Raw genomic sequence first — 17,799 nt, 5'->3', positions numbered from 1 at the left:
ATGATTGACAAGTACACAGAAGGTGGAGACTATGTAGCTATTATGGCTGACCTAGAGAGTGGAGAGACCCATGAACCTTTCTCTGTAAGGAAAAGGGTAGCCGGGCAGGGCCCAATGGGAACATGGCACGGGGGCATGACCCTACATATCATGGTAGAGGTAGGATTGTTCTCAGTCTTCACTCTAGCATCAAAGCTGACTAGAATCTTGTGGAGAGGAGAGGGGTCGTGGAGCTCTTCATGCATAAATTTCTTGCATGGCTTGCATGAATCTTGTGCAAGGGGATGGAGTCAAGTTGCAAAGCCATGAAAACACCCTCTTGCGAGGGAATATTTTTAGGGCGAGGTTCATGGTTTGTAGTGGCCATGGCTCCAAAGGGGAGCACCCTGCATGGTGCTCAATTTTTTCTTCATGATCTCTCTCTCTCTCTCTCTCTCTCTCTCTCTCTCTCTCTCTCTCTCCCTCTCTCTCTCTCTCTCTCTCTCTCTCGCATCGTACTAGCACTACCAATATTTCTCTTTTTTTGCATGCTTCCATCCACCATGGTTGAGCTTGGGAGCTCTTGTTTCATATTGGATGCCCTATTTTAAGGCTTTGGCCAAGGCTTAATTGCCAAATTGAGGTTCCCACCATGGCTTTGGCACACCTCTAACAACAACATAGGCAAGGTCATGGTTTCCACAACTCTAAGCACGACTTTTCACGAGATGTCTTTGATAAGGAACAACCTCAACAAGATGGCTTTGTTAAGAAACGGCCTGGGCAACATGATCTTGGCAAGGAAACTTTGAACAATTTTAGCGAGGAAACCAAACACAACTAGGCAAGGGCACAACCCTAAACAAGGAAATTTTGGCACAAAATTCACTAAGATTTCCTTTGGAGTTTAAAGTTTCCATCTCAACCTCGAAAATGAAATTGAAAAGCTCCCTTGGAGTAGTCGTTGATTTTACATAGCCATTGGCTTTAAGGTTGAGGGAGCGCTGAGCAAAGCAAGAGATTTGCGGCCAAGAAATTTTTTTCAAGTTGTTTTCATCCCAAGGCAACCATAGTTGGTGATGCTTTAAATCCATGGTAGCCAAGGGCTAGACAATCAAGTATAAAAGCCGCTTGAATTTGGAAAGAAAGCTAAATTAAGCATTTCAAATTCTAAATTTCTAGAATTTTGCAGGGTTCTCTGCAAGCAGGCCCAAATTTCTTGCAAAAAGAAAGGTTTGGTTATGCACAATGGTGTATCAAAGTTTATTACGATGTTTTGGGCTCTGTAAACATATGCCAAAAGGGGTTATCTCCATAATGCTCCTAGTGGCCTATCGAGGCATTTGTTGAGCTCTTATGCATGCATTTCACACTAGCAAGACTTGCCATGCTTTGGTGAAGCCGAAAAAAGCACTGATAAGTTTTTGACTTCTTTGCAAATCTCACATTTTTTGTGCTGATTACTTCTCAAAGTTCACAAGGCAATATCCACAAAATGTCACAAACATGGTATGCATAATTTTTCAGATTTCATTTTTGATTTGTTCAAGTTATGCAGTTGACATTTGTTTGGGTGGATCAAGGCTCAATGACTGAACATAACTAGAAGATAAGGTTCAATATGTTATCTCAGATATAGGTACCCGAGATACAAGGCTCAATGACTAAAGATAATAAGAAGCCAAGGTTCAAGATGCTATATCTGGTACAAGGTACATTTCAATTTTTGCATTTTCTTTGCAATTTTGAGTTTTGTGGCAAGCAATACAACATTAAAAGGCACAACAAGAAACTCAATTTTTCTTGCAATATGGCTCTCACAAGTGAAATCAAAAACCATTGAGCACATATGCTCAACCAAGTTTTATTCTTGAGATGTTGCTATCTGAAGCAAGACTTCCTATTTTATGACTATGGCATAGTCGCTCCAAAGTTTGAGATATGCATTCAATATATGGACTTAAAGGGGCTTTGCAAGTGTATTTGACCAATTATCCAATGGATATCAACATAAACCAAATCAAGGGCCTTACAAGGTACATCGAACGACATCTATGTATATTAAAACCCACGACTATGAACCGAATCCAAACCTTATCAAATTAACATTGGTACTTGTTACTCCATTGCACAGACTAAAAATTCCATTCAAAACTTATTCTCAAGCAAGAATTTGCCTCTAGATTTTGAGAAAGCTAGCACTGGATGGGCAACAAGGTTGGAACATTCAGTGTTTTTATTGTGTTTTTACCTTCGCATTTGGGAAGCGTCATGACTTACAAACCAAGATGTTTTGAAGGCCATAATGGAAAGCAAGATTTCTACTGCATTCCAATGCCCTACTCATTGAGTTGGGATGCATGAAGGGTTGAAGGAATTGACATTCTTGGGATACATGTTGGCATTGACAAGGTCGAGTCGTACTTGAATGTATCAACAATAGTTATGAATAAGACAAGATCCTTAATGATATTAGCTAAACCATGAGGTCATCATTTCAATCAAAGGGCTTATCAATCTATTTTTTATGGGCTGCATGCAAGGCATGCCAATCAGTGGGACTTAATTTCACCCAAGCAATTTTTACACTTCCACAACGATGCTAGATACTCTGTCAAGGACAGTCTTTGAGCTACATGCCAATGTACTCATTGTGCTACACATGTTACATATGATGATTTCTTTTGTGGCAGACAAGAAGAGCATAGCTATCAAGAAACTAGTTCATGCGATAACATGACTCTTCTCAGAGAACCACATGGGGATTTCAAATCATCAGTCTTTTGTCGCTTGGAATCTTATTGTTCTTTTTGCCCCGCTTTGCGCTTTAAAACATCATGTATATGCTGTCAAAAAGACACGTCTAGCTTAGATTCCTCCTCTGCCTGCTTGCATCGATGTCTCTTTATCTTCTCTAGCTGATCGGCTTTGATCTTTTTGAGCTTTGTATCAAGCTCAATATCATCTTCCTCCAAGTCAGCTGCTTCCACCTTCTTCTTTTTGGTTGCTAGCTTTGCCAGTCATTCTTTCCTCAATCGCTCAGCTTCCTCCATAGATCTTTGGACTTATGTTTTTGGGATTTTCTGAGCCGGTTGGTGCCTTTTGCAAAGCACTAGGATTGTGATATCAAATGCTTCTACTTCTATTGATTGATATTTTGATGGGGTATCACGAGTTTTGGGCATGATCTCCCCATTGAGCTCAAAATCTAACTTGGTTCCTCATTGTTAGGAGCCTTGGCCCGTGAGATTTGTACTTTGGTTCGTCTCTTTGTGGGTGCAGTGGAGGAACTAACTATAGAATGGACGACATACTTTGCTCTATGTAGCAATTCCAACTAGGACTCGGCTATCAGCAGCTAGTCAATCATTCCCAAGGCCTGATAGGCTATCCTTGTGAGGACTGGCCCCACATTCATGTAGGTCTTGTTCCTTTTTCTACCCTTGAATTAGCTTCCACCAAGTTCTCAAGTATGTAGTTCCCCAAGTCGTATTTGTTATTCCTTTCAACTAATCCCATAGCCATAACCATCGCTATGTGTAAGTTGGGCTCTATATGTAGCGTGGCGGCTTCTGTGCTTTGAGGTGTTAAGAGATTAGCCATAGTGGAAATTTTATCTCTAAATAGATCAACTCTTTATATGTGAACTTGTGGCCTTGGTTGTCCAGGAGTTGTCCCACAATGGTCAACACCTATCACATCTCTGAAAGAGACAGAACGAAGACAAAATGTCAATCTTGGAAAGCAAGTGACTTGACTAGGGCATGGAGGCATGCCAAGAGGTTGTCAAGCTCTTGTCTGAACACAACACACTCCACTTTGACACTCAATGTGCACTCTAACTACCAAAATATGTGGTTCTCTTCTTTTGACCTCTCACCTACCCACATGTAAATCCGTGAGAAAATCAACTCCGTCTGACTCCAAACTGCATAGGCAACTTACTGAGACCATATAGAACATAAAGCGAATATAATACTTGCAATACGACACCAAAAAAAACATTTTTTTGGCACCTTGATGCAGGTCAACTTTTTGGATTTCAGATGTACCTATTAGGTTCTCCTAAGTGTCGAGAATCGCATGTAATTGATAGAATTTCAAAACGACGCTTGGATAGAGATGCTCAATTTTCTCACGACTCTTGCAATGTAGATATCCACACGTAGAGTTTGACGACACAAACACAATGATGCCCTCAAAATTCCAATGCGACAATCGTACAGTGTGGTGTGAACAATTGAAAAACATTGTAGAAAAGAGATAACACATGACATACAAAGAAAATCTTATCTACCCTTCATTCATAAAATGATCCTCTCAAAAAACCTTACAATGTTGTCTCTTATACCCTAGCTCTAGGTTTTATGGTACAAACGCTAGATTTGCCATAATTGCATCAGTAATTACATTTTTGGCTTCAAAGTACATTCAGGTAATAGATACAAGTTGTGGGAGAGATGTCACCATTAATAGGGATTATATTACAATTACACAAGAGATAGAATTGCTAAACAATGCACAAGAAGCAAATTTCTTCTCAGATGGACATGGCAAGTAGACGAGCAGATGAGAGAGAGAGAGAGAGAGAGAGAGAGAGAGAGAGAGAGAGAGAGAGAAGGAGGGGGGGGATAAGGTTGCACAATTATAGACAATGAAAAGAAAGGTTATCATTTAGGATTTTTTTGCATTTATAGGCATTACATACAAAAAGGTTCACAACTAAGGCGTCCAAGTTGGGCTAACCCCAACAATTGCCTCCTTTAACCAAACTTGGCATAATTGTCATCAGAATGCTCCCTACAACTAAATTTATCACTCTCATGATACACAAAGTTTTAGGTTTACTCTCAACCGTGAGTTTTAGGGTTTCTCACAACCTGGTGCTACTATCGAGCTACCATCATGCGGGTTTTTGGTTTACGTCCAAACGTGGGGTTTACCCAGTAACCTCATGAGAGTTGGTTACAAAACGAGTTCGTGCTACTCCCTTCACAGATATATTTTGTCATAATCATGCTCAAAAAAATTTCATCATTTCATTGTACATATCATCATCGTCAGGCTTGTTTCGTGTAAACATCTTCTAAACGTAAAATAAGGCCATGAAAATTTTTGATAATAAAAGAAGAAATTTTTAAAAAATATTGTCATGGATCGTGAGCTATCAGCCATGACGTCAGTGAGTGATGTGGACCACTGGCCTCATTGCCTTCACCACAATGCTTGTCCTCCTTCTTTGTGCTAATGAGCTCGCATGCAAATGGCTCATTGCAATCCAAGCTGGCATTCGACACCTTGAAATTAATCTCTTGAAGTGGAGGATTCCCGTCAAAGAGACCGTGTTTGCTGCTATGAAGCTCTTTCGACTCCCTACACGGTCTGCTGCTATGAAGCTCTTTCGACTCCCTATCCGCAATTTGCAGAGAGATCTCCAAGCTTAGGATTCTATGCCAAAAGCTCTGATACCACTTGCTGAGCAACGCACAAGAAGCGAATTGCTTCTCGGATGGACATGGCGAGAAGGACGCCCCGGGGGGGGGGGGGGGGGGGGGGGGTTTGCACGATTGCAGACCTAAGGCTCCCAAGTTGGGCTGACCCCAACAAAAATAAACTGGAATCTTTGTTGGAATTTTCCAACACCCCCCCCCTCCTATTTCATGTTGTCCCTTACCCTGATCTATGCTTGTAGTAGGGCAAGTGGCTTGAGAGGAGGACCCTTGCTGTTGGATTTGTTGTGGTCCCTGTTGGGCATCTCCTTCATTATGTGTGTCGTCATAGGACACCTTGGTCATTGTCTCCATGTTCACCTGTGTATGGAAAATATTGTTGGTTCAATCAAGATTTGTCATTAATGCAGCCACTTGTGCTTTCAAATCTTTATTCTCGTTTTTTAAGGGTAGCATTTTCTGCTTAGAGAGCTTCCTCTCTAGACACGGCAGCTGTAGTGGCGGCTTGCCACATTCTCTCCTGTATTCTAACAGCCCGCTCTAGCTTTGAGATACTTGAACTGGCATCGGAAGGTGTTGTGCTCGTCTCTGCTAGTCTCGTCAATCGAGGATTTGCCTTGATTTTCTCTATAATGCGGTGTTGGGCCATTAGCTCTTCCTCAGCACTTACTAGTTGTATTTTTGCCATTGTCAGCTAGTTTTCCAATGCATCCGATTGGTTGTAGACGTCTAAAAAGACTAATTGTAGATCGTTGATTAGTTCTTTATGAACTGCAATAGCTCGTTTAGCGGCGGCTATTTCTTCATAGGCTTCAAGTAACTCTTGCTTTTGGGGGAGTAGTTGACTTCACGATTCTCGCGCTTCTTGTCAGGTAATCTGAGCCTCTATGATCAGCTCCTCTTTTTATTTTTTAGTATATGTAGCTCGGCATAAACTTTTGTGAGTTCACCCTGCAATGTTAAGACTGTATTCTGATCATGTGCATGCTCTTGCATCGCCACATTGTACATCTCAGTCGCTACCCTCTGTAAATCTTGGTAGTAAGGGTCAACCATACTCCATTGTCACGTTGAAGTGCTAGGTATAGGCACTGGTCGCCGTATCTCCTCTGTTACCACATACGGATTTTGTGGCTTTGGACAACTGTCCTGATCTTTTGTTTCCCCTTGTGTGTCTTGCGCTTATGAAGTCTTTGGTTGAGAGGTGTTAACCTGCGTTGTTTCATATCCATAATCTTCATAAAAGTGTTGCTCTGATTGAGAGAGTGAACTCTCCATTGAATTGTCTATGTCAACCCTCTCCTCGACCTTCTTTGTCTCCTTTGCAGCCTTTTGGGCTTCTTATTCTGTAAGCTTAGCTTGTTCCATTTGTGCCCACATCTCTTCTAATTGCTCTGTATCGATAGGTTATGCTGGTGGGTTTTTGGTCCGAATTGTGTGTTTCCACAGCCAAGTTTGTGATCCTATGGGCCCTTCAAAATGTCTGAGAAGAGCAATGATGCGTCCTTTTGACTTAAGTTGTCAAGTACTTAAAAGGATTCACAATCTTTTCATGTAAGTCTATTACGAACCTCTCAAAGTTCAGGTGTGAGATACTTGAAGGATTACGACTTTATAGAGGTGAGGTGCCAAAGGCCAAGGAGCAAGAGTAGCAACCTGAGAAAAAAATTATTGAGCCTCAGCAAGTTGCAATGCACAAGGAAAGGAAAATGAAGGGTAAGCTCATCCAAAAGTACTTGGTTGAACTATTTACTCTGTATGGAAAGTGGAACTCCACACCTTTGTTACAAACTACCACAAATTAAGACAAGAGTCAATCGATTTGTCTTTGACAGTTGGGAGGTATTGATGTGCTGACAATGGTTTGCTGTATGAATTGTTACCTGGTGTTATGGTTGGAATTCCTTAAAACCAATTGATTAGTATTTGTTTGACTGAGTATATGTAGGGTGAAATGCCTCCTATGTTGTCTCAAATTACCAATGAGGTGTGAAATTTGGGAGTGATGGCTAAATGATTCATAATGATCACGACAGGGATAAAGATGTGAATAGGATTAATGGTTGTTCAATGACCAATGTTCTTTGTGCTAGTGCATGGTTTAAGTGCTGTTGGTGCACAGATATGATGCAAGATTACCATACCGGATTGGATGAGGAGAGCATTGGCCAAGAGGGACGGACCGGAGCTAAGTGTGTTGCTGTGATTCACGATGAGAAACATGGCACAATTCGAGTGTTGATGTGCCACCACCCGATGCTGACATGCTAGTATGGACTCTCTTTGAATTCCGTTCTTGTGGGTGTCCACTTTTTAGGCACGAGAGATTTTTCGTTAAGTTTTTCAACTGGTTTTGGGTGTGTGTGCCTTTAAAAGGAGACCTGAGGGGTCACTCTGGCAGATCATTACACGGTTGCAATTTGCAGACATGGAGAACTCTGCTCCACCGGTCTCATTTTCAGTGTTCTTTCAAGGTCAATTGTTTGTTGTTTTCGGTTTACTCGTGGGTCTATTGGTGACTCATGGCCACCCTCTAGGCCTACAACTCTACTCTCCTTTATTGAAGCTTTGGCTACTCTGCTCATTGATTTGTGAGGTGAGAGTATCCACTTTTTTTGGGCCAAATTGCCAGTGGGCTACAAACTCCTCATGTTTCTTTGTAAATAGACACAAATGGAAAGGCATGTTTGCTCGAAAAGTACTTGCCATGTCCCATCAAAGTATGTCATTTCTGCCTGTAAATTCGACAGTCTTGGGCGACATGGTACCCCATTTGTTTGTTTGCCCAACAATTTTTGGTGCTCACCACTGAGAAAATGGAAAATATTGTCTAATTTAAACAAAGTGATCTACATTCAATCAAAGCTTCAAAGACACAGCGGGTTTAAATTAGTATAATATTTAGTGCAAGTTGTATACAAACCAGTGAGAAAGGTACAAGAGGCACTGCTAAACAGATTCTGCCAAATCTTTGGCAGAAATTTAAAAAATTTGTTCTTACAGTACTTCTGCACGTTGGCATTCATTGAAACGGCTCTGCCAAAGCACTTTCTCCAATGGTATGATCAATAGTACCGGTATCAGGGTTGTCAAATTGGCGAAAAATCGCCAGCATAATGTATTATTTTTGGCTTCTCGGCTGCTGCTCATTCGATTCAAGATGCTTTCGGCTCTTCTCCAGGGGTGAGAGTCAAGAATAACACTTCTGATGAAAATGTCCAACATCCACTCCTTCACTTGATCATAAAGTCTCTTTGAATCTTCCATATTTGCAGACCATATCCTAGACGAATCAAAACCAGCTCGATGAGCATGTGAACGATGCTCAAAAGCTTCACCTTGGAGCCTGGTATTTCTGTCCAGGTCACGGCTACTTCTCGGATGGGAATGCGCAGCTTTTTGCAGAGGTATACAAGCTCCACATCGAAGCACCACCTGTATGTAAATATATGATCAAATCACTTTTGAGTACTATAAACATTGACCGTATATTGCAAACCCACTAACCTTTTCAACCGCAAGTTGACAAACAGCTGTCGAGCTGCAGCTCGGGTGAACATTTTGAAGCCACACTGCATAAAATTTATCGAATTCACATTCGGTAACAATTTCCCATTATTTGAATATGAAAATTAGGGTCAGACTATCACTTGTGTGTCACGAACTCCTCTCCCAGCAACCAAAAGCACACAGAAGTGAAATCCTTTCATAAGAAAATTCCGGTACCATTTTCTCTGGAGCAAAATTTGAAACATAGCACAAAGCTAAGGAAATTATGATCAGAGCCATTGTAAATGGCACGCTCAGGTCTAGGTCTTACTGTTGCCAGTGCTTTTTGCTCAAGGTGAGCACGCGATCCAAACACCACAACAGATGAATCTCCCACTCCTAGTGGTGGGCCAGCTCTATTTGCCCTTAAGCTACTCTGTTGCTCTGCCATGTTTTTGATCTGCAAATCATGCAAAAAACAGTCCAGGCTCAATGAATGGAACCATAAGCATTTTTGCCTTGCTCAAAGGTCCAGCCTACTTAAAAACATGAACCTTATACGTATGAAAAAGGTTAATGCAAAAAACAAAATTTTCTGAGCTAACAAAACCTAACTGTATTTGCTTAGAGGTACACTAACTGGGTGACAACCACCAACTCACCCGTGTGCCCATATCTGAGTCAACATCAGCAGTCAGGAATGCATTTTAGCAGAGCCTAACTTGCTAGAGAGGTTTTCAAGGCATATAGAATTTGGAGTGCCACAAGTGTTGCTATTATGTGCAATGTACTATAAAACCAACAAGGGTAGGCGTTTAAATTAGTACAAACAATGTTTTCTCACAGGCAGCACTCTGACGGGCCAGACCAGGCTAATCGACATAAGTTCTTGTGCTCTTACAAGACAGTACTGATTGGCTTACAGCTAGTTCGACCTAAATCGTAGAAGTCGCATAAATTAACTGGTTTCATGAAATATAAGTGCAAAAGTGGGAGTTTATGCCTGAGCGACCTTGTTTATTCAACTTACACAAACCAAACTCAAGAGCTGCCTTGAAAGTTTACAAAGAGCACTATGCCATACGAGTGACCTCCACATGGAAACTTTGCATACCGAGTAGAATGATGCAAGTGGAAAATTGAGCTAAAACTTCAGTTGAAGAAAAAGAACCGTATGCCAGTCCACTATCCTCACCACAAAAAAACACACCTAGAAAGAAACCTAGAAGAATGAAACTATCCCCAATCTTGTTTTTCAATTTAAACATAAGAGACATGATTAGCAATAATTTGAATCAAGACAAGCAAAAAAGCTTTCTAGCCGACCTTTTGTGTACCTCAGTTTCAAGCTTTTCCAGGTCTGTGATCTTTGTTGCCCCATCAGCATCGAGCATGAGTAGGAGCTCACCTCTTGCGCAGAGCATACCCTTCAAACAGCAATAAGCCTATTAATGGATAACATCATGACTGGACTTAACAGCAACATTACATGATGCAAAAAGATTCTCTGGTTAACATCAAAGAATGCAAATAATAAAAGGACCAGGCAATAAGCATGATTGATGTACAATTTGAAACAGTGCCTATGGGTATTAAGTGCAGTTTACAACAAAATCACTCACTTTTCTCACAGCTGCACCTTTGCCATAATTTCTTCCTAGCTTAATGACACGAACTCGATCTAGTGTATGCTTTCGAACATAATCGAACGCCACTTTTACTGTTTTGTCAGTGCTTCCATCATCGACAACAATGATCTGGGGAAATATTCAAAAATAAATAACTCTGTGCAAAATTTAAAGCTCCTTCAAAGATCAGTAACAACAAAAGAGAAATGAGCAAGGCACGCACTAAGATCCTCAGGAATATCAATAGCAGAAGTGCATGTAAAGAAATTCAATTGAACACACTCAGCACTCAGCACAACAATGTTTATTGAAGGGTCAAATAACCAACCCATTAACAAAGTAAACTACAAACATGCAGGGCCCCTAACAAAAGGAGACAAGGAGTGACCAATACCATGTCAAATGCTGCCACACCAACTTAGAGTGCCTTATTAAGCATGATGAGTACTTCATTATACAATCAGTCAAAGACTCTCACTCCAGTTCTTTGTGGGATACAGTGACCCAATCACACTGACATGGCATGTTGCCACTGGCGCTCAGACTGTGACAGCCCCGATCACAAAATATACTGCTTCTTAGGGTTTTCGGGAGACTCTAATGTGTACATTCCCAAAGAATGAACTACAATAAGAACCCTTTGGTCCCCAGAGAGTCCAAAGAGTACAGATGGTGCTCCTGAATTATCAGAAAATCAACGCACCCCCCATCAAACCATGTTGTAGCTCCTCTCTCAACTGACCAACTGAGGTCCCCCCTGCCCATGCACATCCATGAAACCACCTCATGGGGAACCTGAAAAGACAGACTGCTGCAACAACAAAACACACAATCTTCGCAAGTCGCTTCCATAAGGAACAATCCGCATCCAAGCAACTGCAAGACTGCAATAATCCAATGTGACAGGTTAGCTATCAAAGCATTGGCCAGGATCCTCTCGCCGCCCACCATGCCTGTGTCTCTAGCCTCAAATTCTCATTAATGAATACATAACAAGAAGTACATAGTGGGTCCCCAATCATGCTTATGGGAAAATGTAGCGAACCAAAACCATCTGAAACTGTTAAACAAGAACGTCCTAAAGGCCAAAAAGTCTTAAGCAAGTCCATCACCCCCAGGTCACTCAGAATGGGAAAGCTCCAAGACTTGCATTCTGAGGCAACTGATAACATTATACATCAACCACTCATGCTGACTTCTCCCGCACAAAGGAAATGAGAAGCCAGTTGCAAACTCTATACCCTCACCCCTCCTGATTGGCACCAAGAAAATATACTCTGATATGCAATGGTGGCGTATCTGCCTCTATCACCATGGTGACGTATCTGCCTCTACCGCCATGGTGCCGGGTGAAGAATGCTCCCCTCGGCAGCTGAAGTCAAAGCCAGCCAAGCATGGTGAGAAGAGAGGAGGAGTTGCTGGCACATTGGGGCGGGCCAGAAACACCAGCAGCGAGCATTTTACCCCCTGGGCCCCACATAACTCTTATACAAATCATGTTACTCGTGCACACATCACAAATGGCTTGCTCTTATCTCTTGCATGTAAGAAACTCACATGGACCTGCCTACCTGCTGCCTCTATGTGTGTGTGTGTGTGTGTGTGTGTCACGTGCACATCTAACCCTATGTGTATGTGGACAAGCTGCTTCATGACATGGGTTCAGTTCAGTTAGATTAGGAAGTGTTCTTGCACTTTTGTGAGTCTGTTTGCAGACCGTGCATGTCCAGACTCTTAGATTAGATGCATATCCTCAGGTTGCACACAGCATGATCATCAGATTTCCATCAGAACCCATCAGGAGCATTTTTACAGTGCATAGACCTATTTTCCCTCTTTTTGACATTTTTCACTTATTATTTTTAAGTGACTTTTGTTGGGAATTGGGTAGGGCAAATTCACTAAGCAAGTATTTATAGAAACCACGCGCTAGCACTTTCTGGCAGAAGAGGCAGCAGAAACTCTGCGTTCAACAGTCACCTTCTCAGCAGGACCCCCATCAACAAACCTAGCATTTTTGCATCGCAGCAAAGGCCTTGGCGTTTTTGCATGACAGAGCAGCCTCGGCAACAACAAGAGACAGCATATCAGCCCTAGCGTTAGCAGATTCCACAGCACCACAGCGGATCAGCCCTAGCGTTAGCAGATTTCCCACAGCAGACAGTTTTCAGCCCTAGCGTTTTTGGTTTGCAGATCAGCCACGGCGTTTTTCATTTTCACCACAACGGAACACCAAGGAGCACCAGCGTTTTCAGTTTTCAGTAGTTAGACTTTGCAGTAGGACCCCCGAACCTCACAGATCTCACCTTCCCGCAACAGATCCTCGCCGCACGGTCAGATCCACCAAAGTTTGCAGTTTCAGCCCGGAAAACGCAGATTTCAGCATCTACATTTTCAGCGCATCGTCGTCGCATCGTCACCATCGACATCGTCACCAACATAGAGTCAGAATTCAGCAGATAAAGATTTGTAGATTTCAGCCCTTAGCGATTTCAGTTTTCAGACCGTCTCGTCGTCGTCCTCATCGTCGTCGACATCGTCGGCAAGTCCAAGCATTCTAGAGATTTGTGCAATCAATAGTAGACCACTCTCGCCATAGAGAGTGGGCCTTTTGGAGGAGGGTTTGACAACATTCTGGTGTCATATTCTTCTCTCTCTATCTCTCACTCTCAGCACCTTCATTCACAGTGTTTATCCACTTTGTTTGTAATCACTTGCACTCTCTCATTAAAGAAACAGAAGGCTCTCCCTTCCGTAAGAAAAAAGAAACCTTGAGCACAGTTCGGAGCAATCATCGTGAGTAAAGTTCAACACTCACTTCCGCTGCACCTTATAGTGTGTGTGTGTGTGTGTGTGTGTGTGTGTGTGTGTGTGTGAGAGAGAGAGAGAGAGAGAAAAATAATGTGGAGGTTTTTCATAGTCTTTCGAAAATGTTTTCCAAGATTTTTGTATGTTTCTCAGGGTCGTAGATAATCCTAATACGAACAGTCCGTTTAAGGGTAGTATGTTCCTCAAAACACAAGAATTAAATTAATTAAACATGGGTGAGTAAATTTGGATCAACCTGCAACCTAAAACCGGCAGAGCCGAAAGATTATAATAGCCGTGAGCAGGAACCAATCTATAGTCAAAGAAAGACCGCCTAACACCTGTCAACCTAACAAGGAATTATAGACAACGGGTCAATCAAAGCCTATAGACAAAAAATAATCTAAAGCCAACATCCTGGTCATCCCACTGACCTAGGAGGGCCTTGTGTTTAGGACGTGTATTGTTGTGTTAAACTTAGTACATATACACAAAAGAACTTAACGTTCAAAAGACAACTAGCTTTAGATTACTCGACTATAATTTGTACAAAAATTCTTTAATTATAAGATTCATTTTTGTACAATATAATAAGAATGAGGCATCATTCCAATGATCCTATACAAAAGTAATAGAGTTATGGAGGTCATCCAAGTTGAAATCAACAGAGATCTTCGAAATCAGACAGCAGCTAAGTTAAACCATTTTAAGTAAAGATAGCATTTTCACCTGCAACCATATAAACAAGACAGTGGATTCGTTAACCTTGAATACGTATTACTGGTGCCCATGTGCGTTCTAAATGGAGTCTACACACTATGATTGGATAGGAGCCGGTAACACAAGAGGATTGCAAATGGACAACAATGTGAAAATCAAGATGTTACTCTTGGTTTCATTGAACCTCCTATCGATCCGTGTTTCGGTCAAGCAAACAGCTGGATCCATGAAGGATGCCACTGTGGAAAACATTAGTGTATCACCACTCCTGTTTTCGAGGACGAAAACGCTTCTTCAAGGGGGGAGTAATGTCATGCCAAGGGTAGGACCGAGTAGGGCCAGGACGGACATGCAATCAAGGGGGTCTCTATGTTTAGCAGGCCAAGGGCCTATATAGAGCATGGATGGGTGGAGATTAGTCCCCTCGGTCTCAGAGCCTTGCCCTCATTGCTGCCGCTCTCAGCCATGCCCTGCAACCTGCTCTCAATTGCAGTGTGCAAGCAAATCAGGGGGGGGGGGGGAGGGACGGATCTGTGTGTGTGTGCATGTGCGTGTTGTATGCTACACACATGCACACGCACGCGCACGCGCACTTGACATCTGCTAGTCGTCTTCATGGCTTGCAATTACCCTCAGGTCAGAATTTCAGTGGGCAGGCTTCTATAGATGAATCTTTGTTTTTGCCTCGCAATCAATAGGTTAATGTCCAAATGATTATGGACACTTTGGAAATGGAAATGTATGGGCTTGCGGCTAGTCTTAGAGTTAATTTCCGCAAATCAAAGCTTTTGTCAATTGATCCTTGTGATTGGCATAATTTGGTGTGGCCAGCCAAGTGTGATTATTTCTCCAAATGTGATTGTCAGTCATTTGTGGTATCCAATTGGTTGGAATGTCACACACACTCAAAAAGTGGATTGGGTTATGCAACGCCTCAATGTCAAATTGTATTGCGGGAAATTATCCACATGGCCTTCCCATGTTCGTTTGCGAATCGTACAAAGTGTTTCAATGGCTTATGTTCAGTTCTATTTGCCACTCTTACACTGGCCCCGTCAATGTCTCGCTTCTCTTATGTCATCTATTTTGTCTCATTTGTGGCGTACACATGCTCAAAAAGAAGGTCTGTGTTTGATGAGGGTCTTGTTTTATAATTTACGGGTTTAGGTCCATGGTCGGGTTCTGTAAGTTGGTAGGGCTAGGTTTTTAACCCTAACCCTCTTTTGGGACCACTCAACCAATATGTGTAAGTTGTTTTGGGGGTTTTTACTCTTAACTCCAAGTGGATTCTCGGCCAGACGTTTAGGCATGCCACTTCATCAGTTTGTAACATACCCCCCTTTAAAAGAATTGTAATCGCCCTCAATTACGCTTGCAAAAGAGCCGTAGGGAAAAAACTAGCTCAGAAGACACTAACTCTAAGTACTGATGTACTAAACTACACACATCCAACACTTGCACAAAGACGAATATCATTGAATATTCACATCATTATCCCCGTCGAGATCTCATATGAGAATTTAGAAATTATCATTTCAAAGTACATCTTTATATAAAGTCGTTCAGCAGAATATTGTCAGTCTATCACTATCCCTGAAATCTCTCAAGAAATCAACGACTTTATTCCCACCAAGGTGACCTGTGACAAAGGAGTGGAGTGACTCCCCTCTTGTGCAATCTGCACCACACCAGATTCAACTTGCTGATTCATTGATGACTTTCAAAATAGTTAAACCAAAAGCCTCCAGGTAAAGCTCTAGTATCTAGGGAGTATCTAATAAGTCCTCCTCCATCCATTTGGCATAAGAGTTGGCTAATTCCTGAACTTAACCAAATATTTGTGGTTCAGCCCTTTCACTCTCCTTTCTTTGTGCGTCAGTACTTGCTCTCGAATGAGGATCTCTTCGGTCTCTTCCACTTCTAGTTGCTCCCTGTCCACTGGCACTTCACTTGTGAAAGGTCTTAAGAGACTCACATGGACTACATTATGTCATGAAAATTGATTTCTAACCTTCTAAAAGTATTTTCCATATTAAATTGGCGACTTAAGTCTTAGTAAAATAAAAGAGAACAAGAGAAAATAGGAGTCTAAAAATAGAAACTAGCTATGTAAATTTCAAGTAATCAAATTTACTCATTAGACTCCAAGCATGAAGTTTGGGAGCCTTACGATAAAATTTAAACTTGCTGGAGAAAGTCTAAATTTAGCAAAAAAACTCTCGAGGACTCTGCTGAGAATTTTACACAGGAGGTGATTCTCCAAAGCCCAATGGTAAATTTAAGTTTACCAAAGCTGTCTTAATTTAGCCAAAGCAGCTATAATACACGTACTTTATTTAGAATATGGGACATCCCGTATTGAAACGTACAGTGCGTCTCATAATGTTTTCTATTCTAGCGTTTTTTTGCTCAAAACGTATTCTATTCTAACGTCTTTTGCTAGTTGGTCGAGTGTGTTTAGAGCTTCATGGTGCTTCTTTATGTATGCTATGATTAAACATTGAAGAATCATTGAGGAGGTACATGACCCATTTCATTTGTTCTTATTAAGGTATCATATCTAACAAAGTTGACGCATTCTATTTTTTATTCTCAAAAATACGTCCAGTACGCGTATTGTACACCGCGTATTAAACCTCATGTCCCGTACCGTGGCTGCTATGAATTTAGCAAGTCCTAAATGAGTAGGAAGACTCTAGTCCGGGTCAGCTTCCTAGAGCCTCCAAAGGATAATGCAAAGGTCTTGCACATGAGCTAGTTAGATTAAAGGCAAGTCTATGGTGTTTATTTAATGCAAGGGAAAAGCAAAAGACTAAGGCTACTTCAACCCTACCATTTTTAAAAAGTTGACTCTAATCCTTCTCTTCTAAGTTTGGCTAGGCCACATGTCTAAAGTAGCTTGCACTTGCTTTATGAGAAGTTGGAAAAAGTGTATGCGTGTGTGTGTGTACCCTTGCCAAATTCAAGTCAAAAGAGGAGCGGGCGAGTTGTTCAATAATAGCAAGCGTGGGAGGGGACATGCCTTAGCATATGCACTTAGTTGCATTTTAAAGTCTTCACTTATCATTGGCCCATGCACTAGCATTCCATTTTGAATATTTTGGCAAGTGGGGGTTGAGCAAAATGAGAGGTCTCGTAGGATTTTTCTTGCTCTCTCTCATTCTCGCACACTCTCAAGTGCTCCTTGGTGACAAAGCAAGTCCTCTCTCTCTCCCTCTCACATGGGAGCTCAAGAGATGGTCTTTATGCTTAAGCTCTTGACTATGGATGCAAATCCAAGCAAGAAGATTCATGGGAGCTCTTCTTATCTTCTTTATTATTCTAGCTATGGTAAGAGCTTGCTCATAGAGTAAGCATATACAAAATACTACTTCTTTGCTTAAGAAATATTTCTCTTCACCCTCATCTACATCCATCCCCACAGTTCTGTCTCCCCGCTGGGGCTTGAGAAGAAGGCTTACACCATGGAATCATGAAGCTCATCATCTTCTTAGTTCGAGGAAACCTCCACAAGAGCACCAGTTTGTATTGTAATCAAGGCTCTCATTGAGAGAATTATAATACAAAGTCCTTTTTAGAGGGGGAGGCGGTTCCAAGCAAATCCGACCCTCAATAAGTTGTCAATCTTAATTATGTTATTCTCTTCAAGTTATGTGCATGATTTGATGTTCTAATGTGTGAATGATGCAATGAAATCAGCCTTGCACAATCTTTTTTTTCCGAGA

The 17,799-nt window shown here is 41.7% G+C and overlaps 2 protein-coding genes across 2 annotated transcripts in view; both read right to left on the bottom strand.

Moving 5' to 3' along the window:
- Positions 1–5,114: 5,114 nt before the first annotated feature.
- On the bottom strand, positions 5,115–5,949 carry LOC147429734 (uncharacterized). Its single transcript, XM_086495359.1, has one exon. The coding sequence runs from the start codon at positions 5,781–5,783 to the stop codon at positions 5,130–5,132; it is 654 nt and encodes a 217-aa protein (XP_086351485.1). The 5' UTR covers positions 5,784–5,949; the 3' UTR covers positions 5,115–5,129.
- Positions 5,950–8,290: 2,341 nt separating this feature from the next.
- Positions 8,291–17,799, bottom strand: part of LOC147429733 (Nucleotide-diphospho-sugar transferases superfamily protein) — a 55,597-nt gene continuing 46,088 nt past the window's right edge. The window contains exons 6-11 of the mRNA XM_086495974.1: positions 10,541–10,675; positions 10,256–10,345; positions 9,250–9,378; positions 9,080–9,163; positions 8,937–9,001; positions 8,291–8,864 (exon numbers count right to left, since the gene is read on the bottom strand). Coding sequence (XP_086352100.1) covers positions 8,663–8,864; positions 8,937–9,001; positions 9,080–9,163; positions 9,250–9,378; positions 10,256–10,345; positions 10,541–10,675 — 705 coding nt within the window. The 3' untranslated portion in view covers positions 8,291–8,662. The remainder of the gene's footprint in view (positions 8,865–8,936; positions 9,002–9,079; positions 9,164–9,249; positions 9,379–10,255; positions 10,346–10,540; positions 10,676–17,799) is intronic.

The sequence above is a fragment of the Adiantum capillus-veneris genome, chromosome 22, assembly GCF_014529385.1.
Source record: "Adiantum capillus-veneris isolate H3 chromosome 22, ASM1452938v2, whole genome shotgun sequence".
Classification (NCBI taxonomy): domain Eukaryota; kingdom Viridiplantae; phylum Streptophyta; class Polypodiopsida; order Polypodiales; family Pteridaceae; genus Adiantum; species Adiantum capillus-veneris.
The sequence above is the reverse complement of the archived record's forward strand: the minus strand, read 5'-3'. Positions and strand labels throughout refer to the sequence as shown.